Consider the following 27,884-nt stretch of genomic DNA (forward strand, 5'->3'; position numbering starts at 1 on the left):
CTTTCTTGTGGTTCATTCCAGTGGTAATAATTCTTATTTTCAATGTGACTAATGTGAAAATATGTTTAATGTAAATGTATATGTAGAGCCTATATCTGATTGCATGAAGTCTTGCGGGGAGGGGCAAGAGAGGGAGGGGAGAAAATTTGGAGCTCAAAAGCTTGTGGAACTGAATGTTGTAAACTAAAAATTAATTAAAAAAAGAAAACGGATTTCAGATATGGATTGAACTTGGTGACCTTCTAAGGGCCATTTTACATACTCAGTAAATTAGGAATTATATACAAGCAGGATACAACATAATCCATGTGAACATATGTGATAGTGACAGTACTATATAAAAGGCATAAATACTAATCCATTCTTAGGTGAGCAAATTGATTTCAGGAACCCCACATCCTTCCATATTGTCCCATGGCACCCAATGCTAAAGGATGCCACCAAGTTGCAGAGGGTCGATTGAGCTGGCTTTCAACATGACCACCTTTTGTTGTTTTATTTCTTTTTTGCCCCAAATTAGTACGGGTTAATAATAATGTTAACATTAAAAACTTAAATAGACAGATATAGTGCTTTATATACATTTTCTTATGTCAGTCAATAACCTTATAACACACAGGGTAACACAGGCATCATTATCCCCATATCGTAGATGAGGAAACAGGAGCTCAGGGATTTGAAGTGGCTTGCCCGTGGTTACACAGCCAGCAAGTATGAGGATGTGAAATTTGAACTCAGATCTTCCTGAGTCCAAGTTTAGCATTTTACCTACTTATGCCACAATGTCTTCCATACACTGCCCTACAGATGCCACTGAGGTCACTGTAGCATGTAATCTACAGAGACTCCTGAGTGAGAGCATAGCATAGCAATAGCTGAGCCCTTCTCTTCAGCATTGTCCAAAGAACTCCAGTAGGAAAACCAGGGTTCAAGTGCCAGATCTGCCACTCCCTCACCATGTGGCCTTGGGCAAAGTATCTTCGTGTCCGTGAAGGTTCCTCATCTGTAAAGGGGTATGATAATACTTGCATGACCAGGGTCATCAGGAAGATCCAGTGAAATCAAGTATGATGTGGGTAGGGATAAGGACCCTGCCCATGGGTTAGATCTAGTTTGGAGCACCACATTTTGGAAGGGATGTGTTACTGTCCTATCAGCTAAAGGACCCTTTTAACTCTAATAATCTAATGAAGTCAGTCAAAAGGAAACAAAAGTCATTTCATACCAAGAATTGTTGCAGCCTCTGCGAATGTCTGCTCCCAGAAAGAGAAGACTTGAAGGAGGCAGCAGGAAATATTACTGTCTTCAAGTTGGTTTTAGTGGAAAGAATTGGAATGTCAGAAGTCAGTCAGTCAATAAACATGAAGTGCCTGCTATGTACCCAGCCCCATACTAAGAGCTAAGTCAAAAGACTGCCCCAGCACAATCTAATGGGAGAGATAGCATGCAAATCAGTATTTACAGACAAGCTATAAGCAGCCTACATTGGAAATAATCCACAGAGGAAAGGCCCTAGAATTAAGGGGGAATCAGGAAAGACTTCCTGTAGAAGGTGGGATTTTATCTGAGACTCAAAAGAAGTCATGAGGCAGGGATGAGGAGGAAGACCATTCCAGCCATGGGGGCCAGCCAGTGAAAGTGCCCAGAGCCTGGAGATGGAATGTGGTGTGGGAAGAACAATGAGGAGGCCGGTGGAGGGGGGGAAGGGGAGAGGGGCAACGGGAGGACAGGAAAGAATTGGGCCAGATTGTGAAGGGCTTTCTGTTTGATCCTAGGGGTGATAGGGAATCACTGTAGTGTGTCCACCAGGGAGGTGATGTGTTCAAACCTGCCCCTTAGGAAGATTAATTTGACAATTGAGTGAAGGTTGGGTTGTAGAGGGGAAAGACTTGAGGCTGAGACTAGTTTCAAGTCTGAACTCTGCTGCTTATTAATTATATGACCTTAAGCAAGACTTTACCTCTCTGTGCCTCATTGTCTTCATGTTGAAAATGTGGAGGCTGGCCTAAATTGTGTCTGTAAGTTCTTTTCCATCTCTAACTCACTGTGAAGCATTTGAAGCATTGTGATGCGGAAGGGGACTAAAGTTTGTTCTTCTGGTTGGGAGTGAGAGAGACTGCTTGTAGCTCAGGAATTGGAGCTGTCCTCAAGTGCAGTGGGCTGCCTCAGTTCCCCTCCATTGAAATTCTTTAGGCAGAGATTGGTTATCTAAAAAGCCTTCCCTTGCTCCAGTTCCTCCAGGAGCTGGGTAACACAGTGGCTAAAACCCCAGGCCTGGAGTCAGGTATAATTGTGTGCAGATATGGCCTCAGATGCTTACCAGTTATGTGACCCTGGGCAAGTCACTTACCCTCTACCTCAGTTTCCTCAGCTGTAAAATGGTGATCATAATAGCACCTCCCCCACCAGGGTTATTGTGAGCATCATGTGAGATAATATTTGTAAAGTATTTAGCAAAGTGCCCACCACATAGTAGGTGCTTAATAAATACTTGTTTCCTCCCTTCCCTACCCAAGGCACAAACTTCAAATAATGCTTTGTTTTGCATCTGTCCAGGAAACGTGTGCTGTTTGTAGTATATTGTACTTGTCTGTGTTTGCCTCTTCTGTCCTCCCCAGCACCAAGCACAGCACTCTGCACATAGTAGTTTCCTTTTCTTAATACATGCTTGTTGAATGAGTGAGTGAGCGAGCATTGGAAATCGGGATGAATGCTTCACGTTGGGGCTGGACTCAGGCGGCCTTGAGGTCCCTTCTGACTCTAACTATGATTAAATGGCACTGCATCAGCCATAAAATATATTGACAGTACAGACTCTCAAGTAAAGTTGCTTATTTGTATCATGACTAATTCCTGAATGTTTCAACCTAGGGCACATTGTATGCCATATTCCAGAATGACAAAAATGGCATTTAGCTTTTTTTTTTAATTAAAATTCAGTACTGATAAGATCACAATTGAAGATTCCTGCTTCATTTGTGGGTTAGAATGGGCAACTACTCTAGTCCCTTCATCTCTAAGGTTCTAGGATTCTGTGATTTTCCCCCCACAGGACAAATATAAACTTAAATTGCCACCATCACCACCCCACCCCTCCCCCACCGAAAATCACATAGGGCTTAAGTTTTGAGTTTATAAATGAAATTCAGTGGGAAAAGGGGAAAAGAAAAGGTTGGTGAAGCAGGCTATTTACAGGTTGCAGTGCTTAACAGTACACAGAATGAAAGGCTTCCTGCCACTCTAGTTTCATTTATCTTTATTATGAAAATGAATACCTGCCAATAAATCACATTGTTCACCACCATCTATGAACATATTTTTGGAGTAATATTACTTGGCATTCACTTAATACCCTTTGATACTTACCTTAAACAGATAACTAAAATTCTAGTAATATGATTTATGAGGGTTTTTTTTGCTTAATAATGTGCCAATATCAGAGGCCCACAACCTTCAACTGGCTGGTTCCCTCAACACAAGCACAGTGGAGAAGATGGGGAATAGTTCAGGATATGCTGTCAGGGGCACAACTGTTGCTTGCTGAACTTATGACAGAGAATCATTCACTGTCAAAACTGTGTTGTCTATGCCCAGGATCTCAGGAAATTTGTGAGGATAAGCCCAAACACAAGATATCTCAAATGGACACACTTGAGAACTAGACCCTGAATCTGTTCTGCTCCAACACAGAGCATCTCATCTGACTCACCTTCTTTTCCTTTTTCTGAAACAAAGAGCTCTGAAACTTATAATTTAATCGGCCACTATAGAACACTAGCCAAAAGGTTCTACTTCTCTTTGTTGCTGGGTTTGTTTGTTTGTTGGTTTTTTTTTTCATCTGCTGCTTGTAGACAGTCTCAGATTAGAAGAAAACCAAGTATGGTTCTCATGATTATTGTCTACTGCCACTGTTTTAGACCAACCTTACCCCCCAGCCCCAGCTCATCAGCCCCTGGCTTCCTTACTGTGATAACTTAATGAATGTATTGATAATGTATTACTTCTGCTCTTCCTGCTCATGAGAAAATTAAATTGTCAGCCAGGAAACTATAGGCAACCCCCCCACCCCTAATGTTATTAATTGATTCCAGGAAACTGTAATGTTCATGGCATAATAGGATTTTGTGCCTGGAAGAACAAGGTCCAGAATTTCTGGCCTGGAAGAAACCTCCTGACCAAGAATCCTGCCTACAATACCACTGAGAAGTGGTCATTTACCTCCACTGGACCACTTCTAGAGAAGAGGAGCCCACTACCTCCCAGAAAAACCCATCCCACTTTTGGAGAACTCTTATTGTTAGGAAGCTTTTTCCTAACCTAGAACAGCCAAATTCTGCATCTCTATATTTTCCACCCATGGCACCTAATTCTGCCCAGTGGGTTCACGCAGAACTCCTGGACTTGAAAGCCCATCCCCTCCAACCCTTTCATTTTAAAAATGAAGAAACTGTGACCCTGAGGGAGATAGAGACTCACTCAAGATCATACTGATAATAAGTGGCATAGCTGAGACATAAATATCCATCTTCATAAACATCAAAGTGCCGTCTGAACCATACAATGACTGTGGGATCAGCCAGACAGTGTTTCAGTGAGGGATAGTTTTATAAACTAACCATATGATTGTTAAAAAGAGGAGAATCATTGTGGTGTAGTGGTCAGAAAACGAACCTTGAAGTCAGAAGGACCTACATTCAGGTCCTCTCTCAATTACGCATGTTGGCTGTGTGACTCTGGGCAAATTGCTTAACCTCCCAGTGACTCTGGGCAATTCTCTCAAACTCTAAGTTTCCTCATTTGGAGTCCCTATATCAAAGAAATTATAGTTCTGTATCTAAATCTAAATTGTGAAACTCTGTTGATCAGAGAATCATTATTAAAGACTAACTGGGTTGCTATAGGTGTCATTGTAAATTAATAGCTTCTATGATTCAGCACTGGAAATGATGTCAGAGATCACGTAAGCCAGCCCCTCTCATTTTATGGAAGAGGAAGCTGAGACCCAGAATGGGGAAGTTGCTTTCCCAAAGTCACATAGGTAGTAGCAGATCCATAATTTGAATACAGATCCACAGGTTCTATATGCAATGCTTTTATGTCCTGCTATCAAAAATCACAAGGTCTGGATTTAGAAGCGAGAAAGAGGGGATGACTGCAGGCCTTTCCTGCCAGGTGAAGTTACAGTTCAGGTAGGGTTACAGCACTGGTATTCTTTCCTATCACGTTGGGAAGATGTAGATTCATGGCAGATTGGTCTGGGGGCAGCAGGATGCCAGTTTTATGTCTAAACAAATACAGCATGCAAATTGGACCAGTTTTCTGAGAATATCTACTGTAAAGTAAATGCAGGTATTTGGGTTACCTGGAAAATCAATCTTTTCCCCTCCTTTTCTTCCTTGGGGGTGAAAGAATGGGAGTGGGGGCAGGAATGAATGCAATGCCACACTAGTTCTTTATTTGTTTAAACCTTATAAGATCTGTAAGCATTTGGAATCCTCTTGACTTCCAGTGCCTGATTGTAAAAAGAACAGTTGAATAGCTCATTGTTTTCTGATTTTTTTCTCTAATGTATTTTACAAACAGTCTGGTGACGGGCCTGACACTCTGATTTCTATGTACTGGCACTTCACTTTGGGATTACAGCATTAATAACAGAGTTCCATGCATCACGCCATTTTTAAGCATGATCGTTATGATAAAGGGCATATACTTAATTACAGGCCTGCTTAATTACAGCTCTGTTGAAGCTCGTTTGTTTAGGAGAATGCTAATTGCGCTACTGAGCCTTTGGCACATCCTTGCTTTCATCTGCCGTGGGTTGTTCCGATGCCGTGTATCAGCGTTTTGTTAAAAAAAAAAAACCACTACAAAGGCTGAAGGGAAATGAGAGGCAGGTTTCTCAGTGTCTTATGAAAGTGCTTGGGGGTGGGGAGCGGAGGAGCAACCCTCTCTTAATCACTATCGGGGTTTGAAGACATTAGTGTGTTAGAGCTGGAAGAGTGCCCTAGAGATAACCTAGTTACAGAATCACAGAATCAGAAGGAACTCCAGGGGACATCTAGCCCAACCCCTACCCAATCAGAAATCTTCTCAACAAATCTCTTGTTTTTCTAGATAAGGAAGCTGAGGTCCAGGGTAGGAAGAGTGACTCGCCCAAGGTCACACAGTAAATTGGTGGCTGAGTCCAGACTAGAATGCTGGTTACAGAATTGAAAAAGACCTAGGCAGCATCTACTCCACCGCCTCCCGGAACAGACAGTCTCCTACCCACCCCACCAGCAGAGCATCACCAGAAAGTGGTCATCTGGCTTCTGCTGAAAAGTCACAAGCCTGAGTGTTGCACTGGTGTCCATGAAATACTAAAAAACCCATTAGGAGACCTCTAGTCATTCCTCAAGTGCTTACTAGGATATTCCAGGCATTCTGGATACAAAAATTATAATGAAAGTGTCCCTCCTCAGGATGTTTGCATTCTGTGTGGAGAGGTAACATGCACACAGAAACTATATACAAAATAAACACAAGGTAATTTCAGGGGAGGGGGTGCTAGCACCAGTGGGGGGAACCAGGAAAGACCTCGTGTGGGAGATAGCTGTGGAGCTGGTCTTGCAGAGCTCTTCATGGAATCACACTTGATGAGAAAGCATAGTTCTGCTGGTCCAAGGAGTCCCCACAGCACTGAGATGATGGATCCATTGAAGTAGGTTAGAGCTGACCCCAGTAGGGAATGGATGTTTCTTTTTCACCTTTTTCCAACAGTCATTTTCTGTATCATCTTCCCTGACCATTAAGGGATTGGACTCTAAGCTACCTTCCAGCTCTAAATCTGTGGTCCTATGAAATTCAAACAATCGCACGTTAAGCTGCTACTATTAATGTATGTCGTGGTGTGTTGAAAAGAACGTTGGATTCTTGTTCTGTTACTTAATTCCTCTACTACCTCTGCAACCACAGGCATGTTACTTACCTACTCTGGGCCTCCGTTTCCACCTCTTTGAAATGAGAAACTTATACACTGTAATCTTTAAGGTCCTTTTTAAGCTCTATTATTCTGGGACCTCTTGTGATGGAGACTTCACTACCTCGTGAGGCATCTTTTTCTAGTTTTGTTGTTGTTTAGTTATTTTTCAGTCATATCCAACTCATCATGATCCCATTTGGGGTTTTCTAGGCAAAAATACTGGAGTGATTTGCCATTCCCTTCTCCACCTCCTTTTACAGATGAGGAACTGAGACAAACAGGGTTAAGTGACTTGACCAGGGTCACACAGCAAGGAAGTGTCTTGGGCCAGATTTGAAATCAGGAAAATGAGTCTTCTTGATTCTAGGACCAGCATTGTATCCATTGCATCACCCAGCTGTGTCTGATTTTAGTTATTTCTTTGTATTAAGCCAAAATCTACTTCTCTATAATTTCCACATGTTACTCTTTATTTCTGCTCTCTGACACCAAAAATAAGCCTAATCCCTCTTTCACATGACAACCCTTTCAGTACTCAAGTATCTTCTTCCTTCTACAAAATTACCAGCACTGAGCACAGTATTCCAAATGTAGTCTGCGCCAGAGCCAAGTACAGTGGGTCTCTCTCTCTTGTTTGGGACATTCTGCCTCTCAATGCATACCAAGACTACGGTGGTTTTCTCGACTTTAATGTTAGATTTCTGGTTCATATAGAGCTTATGGTCCACTGATTTCCTCTCTAGTGCTCTTCTATGAGGCCAGAGATGTCCCTTAGCTTCACAGATTCACAGAATGTTTTTCAGTATGGATATACAGAGAGGACGAACAGATGATCTCAGGAAGAGGTAGCTGGGAAACCCCCAAAGACAAGGAATTTAGCAGACATTATTCTTAATAAGCTCAGAATTCAAAAAATAAAATTGTAAAGGGCTTGGTGGTATAGGATCTGTGCATGACTCACTTTGTAATACTAACCTAAGGTATAACTAAGTCAGCATTTGGGGATACAGAGTTAGAGGGAAGTCCCCCCAAAATCTATCACTCAGTTACTCAGTTTTTGAAAAAAGAACTAAGACAAGATGCAGACATTAGTTGGGGAAAGGAAATATAATACCCCACAGGAAACCTGGAGACTGTTTAAAAACACCTAGGTGGAAACTAAGGAAAAGTGTGTGTGGGGGCGGGGTGGGGTACACTGTGTCCAAAAAATCAGGCATACAAGGAAAATCAGAGTAAGGTATGTTTTAGTCAGCAACCTAGACTCCTTAGCTATTTCATGAAACAAGGCGTACTTGGGGAAAAACAAATATAAATCTTGCTGGAGCAATTAAGTGGTAAAGAGGACCCCCACAAAGTTGGGGTAGTATATTTGCAGAGCATATGCCACCTTTAATCCCAGGGTACTTTGGAGTTTGTACTTGTTCTCTTTCTTTGTGCCCATCCCCTTCCTCTAGCCTTCTAAGGCTGAGTCTGGAGCTCTTAACCTCACCATATGATGCAACTTCTGGCCACTAGGGATGCCTTGATTTCTGTTTCTTTGCCTATGACCTTCCCGCAGTCCACATTGGCCAGAAATGGTATGGAGGGTACTTTAGAACAAAGAACATTAGAACCAGAAAAGATCTTCATTTTATAGGCCCAGAGAAGAGGCAAGTAATTTGCCTAATGTCACATGACTCATTAACAACAGAGCTCATAATCAGTCCCAGTTCTTTTGCATCTCAGACCAGTTTTCTCTGTTGTGATATGAAGATTTAAAAAGAAGTTTTACTGAGAAACCAAGACAGAAACCAAATAGCAAAAATACAAAAAGGACTCCTCTGAATACAGAATTCTGGATTGTCCACATTCCAATTCAAACTAGTGTGAAATCTATCAAGCGGTTTGCATCCAACAATTTCTGGGTTGAGGGGACATTCTTAACATATCAGAGCTGTTTTTCTTCTGCTAAGCTCCCTTGCCTCAGGTGATAGGGTGTTCCCATCTTGTATACCCCACTTCACAAGACTGTTGTGGGAAAAGTTGTGAATAGCAAATCACTAGAAAAATGTATTTGTATTCATAATAATAATCATTAATTAATGACATGTTGTATATACCCCGTTGTCATAAGCTCCTTAAGGGCAGAGAATCTATTGTTTTCTATCTTTGAACCCTTAGCATAGTGTGTCTTATAAATCATAGACACTTAATGAATATATGTTAAATTGAATTGAACCAGTTATGCTCATGGGGCACAAAGTTGTGTTTGGTGATTGAAAAAATGGTGAGAAAAGGCATCAAAGAGATTAAACAAGGCCTTCACTTTAGTCTCCACTGAGGGAAACACTAGCAGGATTCCCTAATGGTCTTTTGAAGGCATGATCTGACGACAGATCAGAGGTACTAGATCAAATGATGGCACAGAGCTGTGATGTTCTAGGCCTAATTGACGAGCTCATCACCAGGACCAGATGGCAACACACTCAGAGATTTGAAAGAAAAAAAAAGTTCAGGGGTACAGCTGTGGAACTATTGTCCAGAATTTGTACCTTTTTATTACACTTGGTCACTTGTACCGAGAAAGGGGGCAGATTATATGAGCAAGTTCCAAGTGTTACATTTAGGAAAAATAAGCCAGACTTCATTGGACAATGATTTACACGGTACAAGAGTCTCCAGAATGCATCGTTCTATTCCCTAAAAACATTTGCCTATGGTTGCCACAGGCAGAAGGCCTAGAAAGTTGATGGGCATTGTCTAGTAGGAAATAAAACTCAAACTATCCCTCCTTTGGATGGAACTTCAGCATGTCCTTATATTCTGTGCAATAAATCAAGCATTTATTAAGTGCCAGCTGTGTGCAAGACACCATGCATGCTAGTTGCTGGGGATAACATTTTACTGCAGAAGCAGTGTAGTATATAGTGAACAGAGCCCCAGACTTCAGTATCAACTGACTTGGGTCCTGGCCCTTTACTTATCAGCTACGTAACCCTGGGCAAGTCACTCAACGTCTCTTTGCCCGAGTTTCCTCATCTGTAAAATAGGAAGAGTAAATCTTATACTGCCTATATCCCAGGGCCATTGAGAGAAGAAAACACTCTTTGGATGTGAGCCAGCTGCAGTCATAGTACTTAGTAGGTGCTTAATAAGTGTTTATTGACTTGGCTAATAATAGCAGTCGCATGTAGTAAATATCAACCAAATGCCAAATGCTTCTGCCTGGCATTCAAGAGAAGCAGAAGGGTGAAAGGGGGAAAGAGTCCTAATCATAGAGTCAAGAGATCTGAGTTTAAATCCCAGCCTTTACACTTAACTAGTTGTGATTTTGAGCTGGTCCCATTCTCTGTGAACCTTAATTTCCTTATCTGTAAAATAGGAAGAATGATACTTCTTGAGTGGATCCTTTGTGGAAGATTTACAGAAGGACGTGAAAGAGAATCGCAGGATGAGAAGGAACATTTGTAGTCAGCAGGAAGGGCCTAGTGAGAGGGGAGAGAGAGAAAGGGTGTGATTGAAGGGGCAAAGCCCCAGAGTAAAGAGAGGCACGTTAAATCAAGGGTTAGTCTTGGCAGTGGGAAGAGTGGATTAAAAGAGGAGAGTGGGAGACAATGCAGATGGGTTCTGAGATACAAAATAGAGAGATCGCTTTGATTTGTGCCCATTAGCGTTTTATCAAAGCTTTTGAAAAAAGGAGTAGAGGGCATGCTTATATGCTTTTCGGGTGACAGAAAGCTGGGAAGGATGACAGCCTACTGGAAGGTGGAGTCAGTCTTCAAGAAGAGCTTAATAGGAAAACGTTGGGCTGAATGTAGTAAGATGAAACTTAATAGGAATACTTGTAATATCTTAAGTTGCAGAAGGAGGTGCTGTGTCTAAATACAACTTGTCTGAAAAGGATCTGAGTGGATTTAGTGAGCTGAACCTCAAGCGTGAGTTAACAGTGTGACGGTATGGTGTCAAAAGCTGGTGTAATGTGAGGCCTGTGGTCTCAGCACTCCTTTACACTCTTAAAATTATTGCGGACCCCTCCCCCCACCACAAAGAGTTTTTGTTTATTTAAGTTCTATCTATTGGTATTTATTGTATTCACAATTAAAACATCTTAGTATTATTATGGAAATAGTTTTGACCTCACAGACACCCTTCAAGAATCCTGGGGACTCCTCGGGGTCCCTGAGCCATATGTTGAGAACCACTGTGTTAAGCTACATTAGTGGAGGCATGTTGTCCTGATCAGGACTGGGATAGCCCCACTATGATTCCATCCAAGTCAAAACAAATTTGGTAGATGGGGTTCGATTCTAGATGAGTCAGTAACCAGGCACAGTCCAAAGGAGGGTGTCCAGGATGGTGGGAAAATCTTTGCATGCCATATAAGGAGGATTGATCAAAGAGTTATCCTAGATAAGAAAAGAAAAATAGAGGATGTGAGAGCTGTCTTCAGGCATTTCACAATTTCTGAATATTCTGTTACTTTACGTATAGAGTGATTCTCTATACACAGTGAGCAGAGCACCAGCCCTGGAGTCAGGAGGAACTGAGTTCAAATCCAGCCTCAGACACTAGACACACTTACTAGCTGTGTGACCTTGGGCAAGTCAATTAACTCCAGTTGCCCTGCCTACCCCCCTCAAAAAAAAGGGAGAGTAAGCACTGCTTTTGTCACATAGAAGGAACTTAATATGTTTGAATCTAATTGAATTATCTATTCCACAAAGCCCCTTTAGGAGAATATGGTGTTAGACTTTGTTCTATGTTAGGACTCCAATTTGGAACTTCTGACTCCATGTGCAATACTCTCTGTACTGGTCTACCATCACCTGAAGTGCATAAAATTCATATAATCTTAAGAGTTGGAAAAGGCCTTAGGAGATATTCAATCCAGCTTGGCCCAGTGTAGGAATCTCCTCTCTACTGTGCCTGACAGATGTTTGGCCACCTGCTCTCTACTTTCCATGTTGGAGAGTTCATGATTTGTCAAATAGCTCATTCCGTTCAGTTCAACAAACATTTATTTAATGCCTACAAAAATGAGGAACACACCATTTTACATGTAAAAGCTTACAATCTAAGGGAAACGGTTACTTCAATAATTCAAGGATCTGTGATTTTATCCACATGATTATTTTCTTCCAACTCCATGCCTGGAATTCTCTCCCTCCTCACTTTAGTTTCCTGATCTTCTTTCAAAACTCAGCTTAAATCATGCCTTCTGCAGGAGGCCCTTCTTGGTCACCCTATTATGATTGCCTTCCGTGTACTCTGTATATGTATCTAGTATTTCCATCTTTATTGCCTCTTTTAAATATGAGCTCCTTGGGGATAGAAGTATTTTTGCCTTTCTTTGTGTCTTCAAGGCTTAACACAGTGTCTGACACATAGTAAGTTCTTAATAACTGCACTTACTTGCCAGGACTTTTGTAAAGATCAAGTAAGCTAATGTAATAATACTTTATAACATTAAAAGAGGATAGAGATACGGATAGCACCTGTGATTTCATTGTTATAAGGAGCTCTCAGGTGAGGAGTTGGCCTCTACCAACGCAAATTGGCCCCTTCTCTGCACCTTACAGCCTTAGACAGACAGACAGAGAGAGACAGACAGACAGACAGAGAGGAAGAAGAAGGAGGGAGGGAGGGAGGATTTAAGAGCTTTCAAATATCTCACTTTATCCTAAACAATTCTGGGAGGTAGGTGCTATTACTATCCTCTTTTTACAGTTGACTAAACTAAGTCAGGCAGAGGTTAAGTGACTTGCCTAGGATCACACAGCTAATAAGTATGCAGACCTTTATTTGACCCCAGTTCTTCCTGACCTCAGGTACAGTGCTGTATCCATTGTACCACCTAGAACACTCAGAGGTGAAGTGACTTGCCCAGTCACACAGGCAATAGCTGTCAGAGGAGAACTTGAAGCTAGGTCTTCGTGGCTTTGAGTCAAGCTCTCTCTCTGCTAGGCCATGTGACCTGTCACAAACATTAAGACCCTATAGAAAGGTCAGTTGTTGTGAAGGGTTCTGCCCATGAAACTGGCAGGGCCATTAAGGAATTCACCACCAGAGGACTGGGTACTAGATGATTAATTTTTCGACTATAGGAACTCTTGAAGACTGTTTAAAGGATGAAAGGTACTGAGGCTGGAGTCAGTAGAGGGAGCATCTTCATGGAGGAAATAATAGATTATTGAAGTAAATTGGATGCTACAATCCTCCTGGGAAGTAAAGTGGTCATGGATCAGAGGTCATTTACCTGGTACAGGCCCCTGTTGGGCTCCAATTTCCCCATCAAGCTGTTTTTAAAGTTAGTGATGTGTTGATGGTGAACAGGGAAGTAGGCTTTAGGGATTACGGCAGAGGAAGCCTTTTAGTTCTAAAACAGGGCATATTTCACCCTACTGTATGGTTGGGCCTACAATTCATTACAACATGGTTTTTTTTTCAGGATTCTCTTCTGTTTTTATTAATCCATTGGAGGCATCAATTTTGTACATGTACTTCCTCTTAAACTTGCAGAAAGACTCATAGGGCTTCATAGAATTAAAAATCAAAGAGGGTCATTGGAGATCACTTTTTCCTATTGCTTCATTTCGTAGATGCAAAGAAGGAAAGTGACTTATACAAAGCCACACAGCTAATACGTAGTCATTGTAATAACTGACATTTACTAGCCCTTTAAGGTTTTCAAAGCATTTTTACATAATAATAATGACTGATATTTATATAGTGCCTTAAAGTTTGCAAAGTGCTTTTCCTATATCTGATAGAATGGAGGCTCCTCGATGTGGGAATTGTTTATTTTTTGTCTAAGTAGCTCTAGCAGCTAGCATGATGCCTGGTTCTAGTAGGTGCTTAAGAAATGGTAGATGGGTAAATGACTGAATATTTTTTCTCATATGTCTTTACAACAAGCTTGTGAGGTAGACAGGTATTAGTATGTTAGTATTCATATTTCCTAGGTCAGGAAGCTGACGTCAGAGGAGTTGCAATTTTCCCAAGATAAATATTGTCAGGATTCAAATCCAGGTCTGACTCCAACTCTAGCTGTTTTTCCACCACACCAAATCTATCTAGCCTTTATTCAGAAAGCATTTATTAAGTGGGGCACTGGGTACAATACAAAGTTTGTCTAAGACCCAGTCCTTACCCTTTTGGTGTTTGAAGTAACAGAAGTGTCAGAAATGTGTATTCAGACTCCCAAGTATCAAACATGTCTTTGTGTTGCATTCCTCAGAACCCAGTGTGTAAAGAAACATGGAGCTACTGGGGTCTTAATTTTTTACCTGTAAAATATTAGGATTGGATTTTAGTTATTCTTTAAAGTGCCCCCTAGCTCAAGCTCAGACCTTTGTAATTTTGAGTACAATATTCATACCATCCTGGGGTATTCATTCATACCATCCAGTAGACATTGGCTCTTCTTATTCTTACACTGAGAGATTACAAATGAAACATCTCCAGTCAACTTGGGCAAGTCTTTAGACAGTCCAGTCTTAAGACTTCAGATTCAGGAAGTCAAAAGAACAGCCAGGGAATCATAGTGTCCAGAATGCAGAAGGTGATGGTCTTCCCTAGTCAGAACACATCTAGAGGGTCATAGTTCTGGACAGCATTTTTAGGAAGGACACTGACAAAGCTCAGCCCATGTCCTGAGGAGGGTACCCAGGAAGTTGAGGGGCCTTGAAATCATGCCATAAAAGGATCCACTGAAAGATCTGGAGATGTTGTATAGCCTGAAAAAAAAAAGAGAGAAAACTTATGGGCAGAAGGATCATTGTTTCGTGGGATTTGAAGGGCTGGCATGTGAGAGAGGGATTCAGTTTGTTCTTCTTGGCCTCAGAGAGCAGAACTAGGAGTGAGGGGAAAGAGTTACAAGGACACAGATGCCAAGTAGATATAAGGGAAAAGCTTCCTGTCAGTGCTGTCTAGCAGTAGTATGTGCTTTCTTGGGAGGCAGAGAGTTTCCTGTCCCTGGAGGTCTTCAGATGGAGGGTGAATATGATTTGTCAGGAATGCTCTATAAAGCCTTTCTTCTGAGTTATGGGTAGAACTAGGGGGCCTCTGAGGTCTCCTTCCGCTCTGACTTTTTTTAATGCTGAGGATGACTTTAACATGTGCTTTCTCTTCCTTTTTCAGCTATGGATGGAGTGCCTTTTATGATTTCAGAGAAGTTTTCTTGTGTTCCAGAGAGTGTAAGTTATGTGCATGGTTCTTATTAGAAAAGATGGATGCTCTAGTGAGTCATTCTCATTTTAAGTGCAAATGGTAATTTTGATCCAACCTCATAGCTGTGAATACTTTTCATTTTCCAAATGTAGCTTAATAATTTTTGTTCTTTTTTTATTTAATCATGGCAATTTATTGAAGAAAGAAGTATAATTAGTTTTCACATTATGGAAGTTGAAATCTGTGGAAATGACAGAGGGCTTCATAGAATCATAGCATTTCAGAGGAGGAAGAAACTTGAACAGTCACCTAAGCTAAATTCCTCATTTTATTAACAAGGAAGCCGAGGCTCAGAGGATTGACGTGACTTGTTCAAGGTCGCACGGGAAGTTAGTGGCAGAGTTGAAAGTATAAGAGACCATGTAGCACAGTGTTGTGGTATAACATTGCACCTGGAGTCAGATGTACTGGTTCTATTCGAACAGGAGGGGAACACAGAAACCATTTAATCACAAATGGGGACTTTTCTAAGTCATTTCTGAAACTCAGTCTCCCTGTCTATGAAATGAGAATGGATTAAGTTATTTTGGAGCTCTCTTCCTGCCCTAACATTCTGCAGTTCTAGAACCCAAGTCTCTTAACTCCCAAACAGAGATTCGTCTGTATGAGAACAGTACCATATAACCACTGAGTCTCCTGCCACATAGCAAACAAGCCTTAGCCCCAGATGTACAGATAACAGAGCAGAAGCCTAAGGGAGTATAGTGAGCTGTTTTTGGGTTCCCAACTTATTTTGTTACCTAAGAACAGATAAAGCACAGAACGCCATACCCCTCTCTCAACGTTAATGTTGCTTCAAACCAGTGGTAGAAGCATTGACCCTGGAAAGACTGACAATATTATACTGTCAAAAAATTTTGGCTTGAAGAGGTTACTGATCAATCACTGTTATAAGTGAAAGGGCCATGGTTGGCCCTTTGTAGTGATTTGTATCATTAGTGCGCTGTTTGAACCTTGCAGCATAGGCTGTTGGAACATAAAATGTGAACATAGAGAAGGACCTTAGCTATGGAATATTAGAGCTGCAAGGGGCCTTAGCATGTGGAATATTAGAGCCTAGTAGATTGGACAGAGCTGAGAGAGATCTTCATATTGTAACACAGAATGTTAGAGCTAATGGGATGTTAGAATTTAATAAGCCTTAGAACAAAGAATGTTAGATCCGTAAAGTGGTTTACAGTCTAGCCTCTTATTCAGTCTAGTCCCAGACTATGATCCTTCCCACCCCACCCCCCTACTCCCAAAGATTTGAACTGTTACTAAAAATGAAGACTCTGGTTTAGATATTAGCAAAAAACAACTAAATGTTGTCCTTGGGCCCAGCTTAAAACCAGGCGCCTTGTGATTTGGCCCACTCTGCAATTTCCATTCTAATGAAATATAATATGCAGCCCCGACATCTTTCTGCTAGCAGCTTAATCTTGAAAAATGCTTGTGATGTTGCATGTGGAGCATGAGTAACTTTAGCTGACTTCTCTTGGCTCTGTTACCATGGCTACCCTGGCGTCTCTCCTGTTTCCTTGGGGAGGCTGTTCTGTCCTGTTTACCCATTCCAATCTAGAAAGTTTAGTGAGGTAGTTAGAGCCTAATGATACAACAGCTGGACCTCTGCTGGATTCCAGGCAACGGAAATGGAGAGAGGGAAATGTTTTCCCTGTTCCTGTGCCCCTCTGGCTGCTGGTGCAAATGTGGCAGACTGTTTGGAGAGAAGCAGTAACAGCATCCCCAGGAGGTTTGTGTTTAATTCTGTGGCTAGATGTCCCCGTGGCTGCCCTGGGTAAATTTGTTGCTGGCAAGACTTGACAGACTGGGAACAAGAAGCCCTTATAAAACTGGGGGCAGAGGATTCTGGGCAGCACTATAGTGTAAAAAAGAAAAAAAAGAAAAGCCCACAGAGACCTGGACTTAAATCATGGTGCAAAGAAGAAAAAAAGAAAAGTCCACAGAGACCTGGACTTAAATCATGGTGCTGACACTTAGAAACTTTGTGATAGTAGGCAAGTCATTTTACTTCTCCAAGACTTAGTTTCCTCATCTGTAAAATAGGGATAATAATACTTGCATTACCCACCCCACGGAGTTGTTTAATGCAAGTACTTTGTGGACCAGTTAGTGATGTTAGGAATATTTTGCTTTTATAGATATTCAGCTCCAGCCTGCTCTACTTTGTCAGCAAAGGGAAACTCAACCATGTTGGCCATAGGGTTGGCACTGTACCCAATAGGTTTTTCATAATAGTTTTCCCGTTGAGTAGGGTATGCTCCAAACAGTCTGGGGACAAGAAGTCTTATGATAACAAAACTGGGAGCAGAGGATTCTGGGTAACACTGGTATTAAAAAATGTGCAATGAGTAGAAGAGAAATATTTGCTCCCAGACAGTGTAGGGTCATATAAATAACACCCCTCCAGACCCTAGGTATGACTTTGGGGAAGTTGCTTCTCCTCAGATTCCTCATCTATAAAATGGGGGTGTGGGGAGAGGGAAGAGATTGAGGCATTATGTTATTGTGGAGAGAATATAAGATTTGAAATCAGAGGCCCTGGGTTTGAGCTAGGACAAGGCATTTTTCTCTAAGCCTTTCTTCTTCTGTAAAATGAGGGGACTGGACTAGATCATCCCTGAGATCCTTTGAAATTCTGTGATTCTATACTACATCCCAGTTATTTGCTTCAGAAATTATGGTCACTGAACTCCCCAAACTGATGAACTTGAGGAACTGATTTCTCCTGGGTTCCTCTAATAGTCTTGAGCCATACAGGAGCTAGCTTCCAAATCAGGCCATGCGTACTTTAAATCCTAACTTTTCTAACTTATTATCAGGGTACTGATGAACAAATAATTTAATGCCTCTGACCCAAAGTATCTTCATCTGTAAAGTCGGGGCAGGGATGGGGGGGGGGGGGCGGACCTGATGACCCTCCATGCTTCCTTCCTGTTTTAATGTCCTGTGTTCTAAGAGTCTGCCAGTTCCAAATCCTGTCATCCTCACAGACTTCTCAAGGCTGCCCATTCCACCCAGGGTCTGCTTCTAGCTTACATCAAAGTGTATATTTGCTGTCAAGGAGCCAGCATTTCACAAGAAGGGCCTCCATCTTCATGAAATTACAGAAACGCCCATTAAAATGTGATGTTATCATTTTTCACCACCATTGATTTCTGAAAATGATAATTTATGTGCAGTTATTTTATTCACCGTGCATTTTCAAAGAGCTGGAATTCCCCCAGCTCCCCGATGAATACCAACGAAGCACTGGCCTCCTTGCCCAGAATCCCTTAGACACCAGTGCCACCACCTGGCCAGAGTGCTCAGGGCACATTTATCCCCATGTCAGCTGAAAGGAATGGGAAGCCTTAACCAGCTTTATAGCTTTGGCACTGCTTTCCAGGGAAGAAATAAGAAACCAAGACAGATCTTTGCAAACTCATGCTTTTTTATAGGTGTTGGTGGTCCCTTCCTCTGGACAGACAGACAGACCGACCAACTGACTGACACCAGAGAGCAGTGCCCTGGGGGCATGGATCCCATTTACCTGCTGTATTCTCTGGAAGCGTCTTTCTTTATCACTTCTGCATTTACTACCTTCCTAATGAATGGGTGGATGAATTCCCTTCTCAGCTGGGACACTTCCACCAGTATGCAGTGCCAAAGTAAAGACAAACAATACTAGCTGCTTTTCTTAGATAATTGTCCCATGTTTGAAGTGGAAAGCCAGATGTTAAAGTGGCATTTCCCAGCTGTTTAAGAAAGGAGATTGTCTTTTGTGTTTCAGATGCAGCCCATTGATCTCTTGGGGATCACCATCAAATCTCTGGCAGAAATAGAAAAAGAGGTGAGTGACCTACCTCTCCTTCCCCTGCCTCTCCGCCCCTTCCCCAGCAATGGCTCAGGAGCCAGGCAACCTCCTGAGATTCCCCTTGGATCCTTCACCTTTAATGAGGGTTCTTTCCTAGGGAGGAGAAGGGTGTTGGGTCCTGCCAGCCCTGCACCCAGCAGCTTAGATCTAGAAAGGTTAGCCACAGTGGAGTGGAGTGAGTGCTAGGCAGATCTGGATTCACACCCATGGCTCCACTCCCCTCTAGATGTTGGGCCTCTGTCAAGCAGCACTTTTCCCTGAGCCACTGGTAAAAGGCAGGTGATGATGCTTGTACTATTCTTCACAGGAGTGTCTCAAGAAAATCACTTCATAGACTTTAAGGCATTCTAGAAGGGTCACCATTCCAAGAGTGCAGCTGATCAGAAAAAGATAGTCATTGTCAATAACAGTGATAAGGAGACCTCACCTGTCTGTACTGATTTGTGTTTTTAACGTACTTTGCATACGTCATCTAACGTTTGCTCGTGATAATCCTGTGACAGTCTGCATACAGAGTGTCCCAGAAATCTTAGTGCAGTTTTAAGTTTTGGGAGCTTTTCATGAATTTTAAACATACATATGTGTGTGTGTGTGTGTGTGTGCACGTATGATATCTCACCACTCACCTTGCTAAGCCTCAGTTTTCTCAACTATAAAATCGGAGTCATAACATATAACATTTGCACTACAGACCACAGGGTAACACTCTGAGGACAGTATTTTTGTTTAAGTTTGCTAAAGCCCCATATAAACTCATGCTATTTCTTTGAGGCCTAGTATGGTATAGTGACACCTTGGACTTAGAATCAGAAGACCTGTGTTCAAATCCTACCTTTTTATATTTTCCGTCTGGCTGTGATCAAATTTCTTCACCTCAGTTTTCTTCCCTCTAAAATGGGAACAATATTTCTAACCCCCACTTAGCAAGGTGGTTATAAAGAGCTCTTTGTAAGCCGTAAAGCTTTGTAAACGATAGCATTGTTATTTTTTGGCGAAAATGGGGATTTTCTGAAGTGACCATACCTCTTAATGATTTAGAGTAAGGGCTGGACTTATTCAGTTGCTCTCAACAAAATTAGGTCACATTTGACAGCACTGATATGTTGGAATTTTTTTCTAGAGATGGAAAAAAATGACCAATATTTCAGTATACATGATAACTCTGAAAAGAGAGTTGGAGCAACTGAATGAAACTAGACCTCAGATTTGTAGATGTTTTCACTGCTTCTATGAGACAGCATTAGATTCTATGCTGTCTTCTCTTTTTTCCCTCTTTTTTATGTATAGAAGGTTGTTAAGCAGTCACGTGCTCAGAGGCAGCTTCTCCTCTGAAAGGAATATTTGTCTCAAAGATGGAAATGGTGGAACCATTTCAATATTCTCTGTTCCCTTTGGGTTTTCTTCTTGTATTCTCAGCTAGCAGAATCAGGTTTTTTATTGAAAGATGGCTGAAATCAAGGAAAATTGAATCAATGTAGTACAACAAATTTCTAAACCTGTCATAACAAAAACAACAAAAAAGGCCCATTTTGTCTTTGATTTTCAGTAAATCATAAAAAAAAAGAAGCTGATTGTCATATATAGATTTTAGGTCACTTTGGCAGGGGAGGGAGAACTGCATAATGCCAACCCAGAAATGAAGAAAAATCCCTTGCGGTTTTCCCCCAATAAAGGACTGCTTGCAGTATTTCTCTAGAGTCCCCTGCTTTGTACAGGAGTTAGCAGCTGAGACAACAAATAGCTGCGTATTCCTTTTCTTTGCATTGTCTTTGACAGTGTTATGAGGGGCTGCTCCTTCCAGCAGCAACACAGGAACACGTATGTGAAGGGGCTAGTCAATCTGCAAGCATTTATTAAGCTCCTACTATGTGCTAGGTACCAGAGATACAGATATAAAGAATTAAATAACCCCTGTTCCCAAGGAGCTTATGTTCTATTGGGGGAGATAGCAAGTATATTTAGTTATATACAGAATAAATGGAAAGAGAATAAACGCAAATAAAAACAAAGTAGTTAAATCCAAAGCAGTCTGGGAGGAAGAACACTAGCAGTTGTATAGGCAAATGTCCCACACCACTTCTGGAGTCTCAGGTTCCGGGGACCGCGTTTGAGGAAGGGCGTTGAGAAGCTGTAGCACATCCCACAAAGAGAGGACCAGTTGGAAGAATTGGGAGGGTTTAACTTAGAGAGGAAGAGAATTAAAGGCAGTGTGATGTTTCTTTTCATGGAAGAGCTGGAGTATGAAAGAGGCATCAGGCTCCTCTCTTTGGCCCCAGAGGTCGAAGCCAGAAGTAACGGGTGAATGAAGGGAAGTGAGAGGGAGGCAGGTTTCTGCCCAGGGCTGCATCCTTCCCTGGCCTGATTTAAGGGAAAACAAAATAAAATAAACAAACAAAAAAAGCCTCCCTGATGATAGAATTCGTTGTCTCAGGAGTTAATGAGTTCCCCCTAACTGGAAGGAACTGGAGCAGAAGCTGAAGAACTATTGGTCAGTATTAACAACAAACTCATTTTTATGTAAAGCACTTCACATATGCATGTAAAACACTTGACGTACATTGTCTCATTTGACCCCCACAGCAGCTCTAGGAAATAAGCGCTATTATTGACCCCATTTTCAGGTCTCCGTGAGGTTGAGTGAGCTGGCCAGGGTCACTGAGAAGATTATGGACATAGAGATGAAAGGGCCTTCAGAGGCCACCAAGTCCAATTCCATTATTTTAAAGAGGAGGTTAAGTGACTGGCCCAGGATCATAAATCTGTGTCTGAGTGGATTTTGAACCCAGACATCCTGACCCCAGGTTGGGAGCTCTGCTCATTGAGTGAGTATGGCAAGATTCAAACCCATATCTTTTTAACTCCAAATCTGGTGCTTTATCCACTATGGCCTATGTCTCTCCTTGTTGTGGAGATGATTCCTGACTCAAATATGGGTTAGCTTCTATGACCTTTGAGGTCCCATCTGTTTGTAAAATTCTAGGATCCCTTGAGAAATTCGGGTCTTTGATCTCTTTCAGCCCGGAACAGACATTTATTAACTGTTTGCTGTGTGAAGAGAGAGCTGGCTTTTAAACATAGACTTGTCTTCAGGCACTGCCTCCATCACATCCTGGTTGTGTGACTCTGGACAAGTCTTGCTCTAGGCTAGGTGTCCATACAAACACTATATTCAACTTCAGTGGAGCTTTAAACTATTTTATGAGCTAAGAAGGTAAAAACCATTCTTATCTCACAAGCCTTGCAGGGAGTGGCCAGAGTGGAGTTGGCCCTTGCACTGGCTAAAAGCAGCTCTCTGAGGCTAGAAGTCACAACAGGGGTGCCAACTTACATTAGGAGAAGTTTCCATGTACCAATGAAATCACAGGTCCAGGCCCTAACCCTAATATATGCTAAGGAACACCTAAAGATTAAAGAAAATGGAATCTTTCTTCTCATCCCAAATCACTCCGTTGCATTCTGGTCCCACGTCACCAGTTACCTCCTGGACATCAAGCATTTCAGACTCAACTTGTCCATCAGTCGTTTTCTTCCCTCTCCTCCAAACTTCTCTCAACTTCAAGGTTCAACCTCAGGGTCCCCATCACTCTCCCTCCACTCACCACCACCCCCATACACAATCAGTTGCCAAGTGTTGTCAACTTTTCCTTCATGGCATCTGTCCCCTTCTCACCACCAGCACACTAGTTGAGGCCTTCCACCTCTTACCTAAACTATCGCAATAGCCTCCTTAATTACTGCAAGTCTCTCAGCTCTCCCACCAGTCCTCCACACAGCTGCCAAAATAATTTTCCTAAAGTGCAGATCTCACCATGTTATTCCCCTGCTCAGAAGTCTTCAGTGGTCTCCTTATTGCCTCTAGGCAATATGAATCCCTCAACTTAGCCTTTGATGCACTTCATTATATGGCTCTTTCTGACCTTGGCAGAAGTATTTCACATTATTCACTATCATACACTCTCTGGTCCAGCTGAACTCGCTTACTCAATGTTCTCTGAACCTGGCTTTATTGTACACCTGACACTGTTCCTTTACCCAGACCACTCCCCTGCCTAGCATGCCCTCTTTCTTCACCTCTGCTTTTTACAATCCTGAGCTTCTTTCAAGGATGAGTTCAAGTACCACCTCCTACAGAAATTCTTTCTTGATCTTTCTTTGCTTAAGTTGGTCTTTTTAAAAAAATCTGTTTACATATTATCTGCCTCAGTAGAATATAAGCTCCTTGAGGGGAGGGACTATTTTTAATTTTTGTCTTTGTACTCCTTGCTCAGTCCTTTATATGTAGTTAATGCTTATTAAATTAAATAAATATATAAATTATTAAATTAAACAATTGTGATACTTTATTGGATCTGTAATCCAGTGGATTTGAGCACTTCTTCCATTGGTGTGGACCATAGCCTATTTATGCCTTCATCTTGTTCAGTTCTTTCCAATATCTGTGTGAGGGGCCTTCCTTATGGGCCTCTTGACTTTACTTGGTTACTACTGCAGAACATAAATTATCCACATATTAGTTGGATAGAATATTGGGCATAAAGTCAGGAAACCCTGAGTTTGAATCTTGCCTCAAATACTTACCAGTTGTTTGACTGGGCAAGTCACTTAACCTTTATCAGGCTCACCTTTCTCATCTGTAAAATAGTGATTTTATTGGCAACTACCTCCAGCTGTCTTGTAAGGATTAAATGAGATGATAAGAAAAATAAACAGAGATTGATAGACAGTCATACATATATTTGACTTTGCAAACCTTAAAATTCTATTTAAAAAGTTAGCATTTGTTATTATAATCTTTTGTTATTGATATGTGACCAGCTCACCTCCCTTTTTGGTTCAGTTTTCTTTAATTTGGTGTTTTTTATAGCACATAATGTAGAGGATCAGGGAAATCTTCAAGGAGAAGGTGAGATTTGAGTCGGACTTTGCCAAGATGGAACTTGTTCAAGGATTGCCCCAAAAGGAGTCTAGGGTCTCCCCTGTCATTCTTTCTTTAGATGACTTATCCTTGTAGTATCTAGCATAGCATAATGGAAAGAATTCTGGGCACAGAGTCAGAAGGCCCACATACCAATTTTGGCTGCATTTCATAATCTTGGACAGCTCATTTAAACCTTTTGGAGCCTCTGTGTAATGGACATGATAACCCTTGCCCTGCTTACCTTCCAGGGTTATTGCAGAGTAAGAGTTTTATAAACCTTAAAGTACTGTGAAAATGTCATTTTTATTATTCACCTCATTGTAAACATCCTATTCCTTAATAAGAGAATAAAGCCTCATGTGAATATTTTGGTGTCCACTGGAATTTTGTTTTCTGAATGTTCTGTGTGCCAAGTATAATGACTGGTTAGTAGACTTGATTAGAGCACAGTGCAAACTAAGGTCATAGGTTTGGCTCCCATCTTGGCAAGTTAATGGCGCCCTGTTCCATGCCCTCAAAAATTTAATACCCTTGGCTAGACATGGCTGAGGTGGAGGTGGGATGGAGGACAAGATAGTGGAACAGATCAGTGCAAACACATCACTGTTACTGAAAAAATATCTATGAAAGTATGCCCTGGTGATGGTGGGTCAGCAACATCATCTTTGTATGCAGAAGACAGCATTATTATTATATGTTACGCGTGATGAAATGGAGCAGATCCAAATTCTCTGCTTAAGGAAATTAACAAGATGACCAAGTACTAAATAGAGCTTATAACTACTGGCTTGGTGAAAATTAGCAGGGGGTGGGGGGAGGAACAGGTTATTAAATAGGGTATGAAACCATGACAGATGTCTTCTTGCCTTCCATAACATCCATTTCTGGACTTTTAAATTCTACTTCTTTAGGTAGTATTATATCATTTAAGTAGGAATGAATGAGCAAGTTGGACTGGAAGTGCTGAGGAAGACACACAGGCTTTGGAGTCCAGAGACCTGGGTTCAAGCCCCAGTTTTGCCACTTTTTCTTACTGTGTCATTTAGACAAGTCACTGCCACCTGTAAAGTGAGGGGGTTCAATGAGATGACCTCTTACCTCCTTTCTATTTCTAGCATTCTGTGTTCTGAGGTCCCCTGTAGCTCTCTTAACATTTTATGTTATGAGGTTCCTTCCAGCTCTAAATCTCATGAATCCATGACATCTCAAGCTTTATTTACACAGTGTTTTTCTGCAGAATTCCTTGATAAAGGAACCTAGAGTCTATTCCTATGAGCACTTAAGTCCAAAATGCAAACTTGGTTAAAAAAATTGAAAAGTTGTGTCACAATTTTGAAATAGCGTTATCTGTTTGCTAATCATCCTCCCACCGAACTTGGATTAACTGTCAGGATGTGACTAAGTGACCTCTTCTTAAGATGCTTGCCTTTTATTTCATTCTATTTTTCCGTTCCAATGGAAGTTTTTGGAGGACAAGCTCCTTTTTACAAACGTGGGTATGCATTTGGGAAAGTAAGGGCAGGATTTGCTCACTGCAAATCTTTTGCTTTGGGTCACGGAATCCCAGAATTAAACAAGAACCAAGAGATCAATAAGCCGATTCCCCATCTAAACAGAAATTCCCTGGACAATGATCCCAGCAGCCCCTGCTTGGAGATGTCTGGTGATAGGAAATTCACTATCATCTCAAATGGATTGTTCCATTGTTGTAGCCACAGTTTTCCTGTGTTGTACTGAAATACTATCTTCCTGTGACTTCCCCACACTTCTTTAGGTCCTACCATCTCAGACCAAGTAGAACAGGCAGCCGTTCCCGTGCTTGAAAGCAGCTCTCCTATCCCTGTTAAGTCTTTTCCTTCTGTAGGCCGCACATTCTTAAATCTTCATAAGATCTGGTTTTGAATCTTTTCACCTTTTTTGCCTTTTTTCTGTACAAGTTGAATTTTAGACACTCTACTCTAAGGAACTTTTTGGAATCTGGAACATTAGACTTGGAAGAGCTCTAGACTTAGAGTCAGGAGGATCTGAGTTGAGATCCTGTCTGAGATGCTCACTAGCTGTGTGACCCTGGGCAAGTCTTCTAACTCCTCTCAGCCTTGTTTTTCTCATTTGCAAAATAGGGATAATAATATCACCGACTCAGTTCACACAGGTTAGTGGCAGTGCTAAGGCTCATATCCACCCCCCCTTGACTCTCAGTCCAGTGAATTTTCCACCACACCTTGGGCTTTTCTGGTAATAAACAGCAAGGTGTTAGAATCTGCTGCTCCCTAGACAGGTGAAGAAGAGGCAAAAGGCATTGACATTTACATCCAATCAACAAAGAGTACCTGGAGCAGCTGTGGAAAAGACCAAAAATATTTTCGCACATTCAATGCACATGAAGTACCCAGAGAAAATGGAGACGGTGCATTGTGAGAGAAGGCAGTTAGCACTGAGATAGCTCTTCCTTATTGCTGCTGTTCAAACAGAGGCTAAATTCACTCATTCATTTAACAAGCTTTTATTAATCACTTGGTGAAATATGCCATGATGACCATATGTCAGGAGTGCTGTAGAAGTGAGTTGGCTATAAAGTGACTTCTAAGGTCCTTCCAACTCTTAGGATTCCATAATTCAGTGCTGAGTCAGAGGCCATGGTGTCAGACCACAGCAATAGAATCCAATTCCTAGCACTTGATTAGTAACTTAACTGGCTTATTTATTCAGCATGTTTCAAAGTGTAGAAAGAAGGAAAGAGAAAAGGAAAGGAAAGAAGAGAGTGAGGGAAGGAAGGAACAAGGGAGGGAGGGAAAGATGTAAAGAGGGAGGGAAGGAGGGAGAAGAGGAAGGAAAGAAACATTAAGCATCCACTATGTGCTAAGTACTTTACAAATATTATGTTATTTAATTCTGTCTTTGCACTGTCCCACCTAGCTACCTCAATAGCTTAGTGTGGTGCGTAGTCTATTGAAGGGGTCTCCAGCCTGTTGGTAGTGGAGGTGCCAGTCCTTATAACCTAGGTCTTGAAGTAGCATGATTTAGGGGGAAGAGCACTGGGCCTTCAGTCTATAGACCTAGGTTTAAGTCCCAACTCTACTTCTTGCTCATTCTGTCACCTTGGGCAAGTTGTTGTCCTTCTTTGGGTCTAAGTTTCCTTGTCTTTAAAGAAATCAGACCACTTGATCTCTAATATCCCTTCTAGCTTTGACATTTTGCATTCTAAGGAAAGAGAGAGAGAGACAGAGAGAGAGCACACAAGCGCGAGCGCGAGCGCACAGAGGCCCAAATTAGTTAAGTGTGGAGAGCCTTATCATAGGATTAGAGGTTGGAGGAACAGTAAAGCCTAATCAAGCCCTTCCTCTCTCTTCAGTTTTACAGAGGAAGAAACAAGGCCAAAAACAGTGAGTGAATTGCCCAAAATCAAACAGTAAGTGGCAGAGTCCATCATTCACTCCTAGGTCCTCCATATTCTGATCTTTTCACTAACAAAAGGTTGGAGATGATTTTTTTTGCCCATGGCCACACCTGAAGACTGCTAATGCATGGAGTAATTGCTATCTGTCAACAACTGGGATAGCCATGCTGACAAAAATGAGGTTCTTTTGAAGGATGGGTAGAGGGTACACTAGAAGTATCATCATCCCATTTGACAGAGAAGGATGTTGAAACTTAGGGAAATAAAGTGACTCACTCAAAATCACAAGTCAGTAAATGGCAGAACCTGGGATTTCAACCCAGGTTTCTTTGGCTTCAAGTCCAGGTTCACTATACCTTGGCTACCTAAATAAAACATCCCCCTCAACTCTACCCTACTTGGTTCAGACTTAACTGCCCTCAGTCCTTCCAGAGTGCAAATAAATTAATCTGAGGTAGAATAGTCCCAGTCATGGAAGAATGAATGTATGATCACCTTCCAGTTAGGCCTTTGATGGCTCAGCCATGAGTGGACAGCTGAATGG

The 27,884-nt window shown here is 41.7% G+C and overlaps 1 protein-coding gene across 1 annotated transcript in view; it reads left to right on the plus strand.

Annotated features, from left to right (window-relative positions):
• Nucleotides 1-27,884, plus strand: part of MVB12B (multivesicular body subunit 12B) — a 311,400-nt gene that overhangs the window by 250,091 nt on the left and 33,425 nt on the right. The window contains exons 8-9 of the mRNA XM_036749420.1: nt 15,080-15,135; nt 18,942-19,001. Of these exons, the coding sequence (XP_036605315.1) occupies nt 15,080-15,135; nt 18,942-19,001 (116 nt within the window). The remainder of the gene's footprint in view (nt 1-15,079; nt 15,136-18,941; nt 19,002-27,884) is intronic.

Source organism: Trichosurus vulpecula, chromosome 3, assembly GCF_011100635.1.
Source record: "Trichosurus vulpecula isolate mTriVul1 chromosome 3, mTriVul1.pri, whole genome shotgun sequence".
NCBI lineage: Eukaryota > Metazoa > Chordata > Mammalia > Diprotodontia > Phalangeridae > Trichosurus > Trichosurus vulpecula.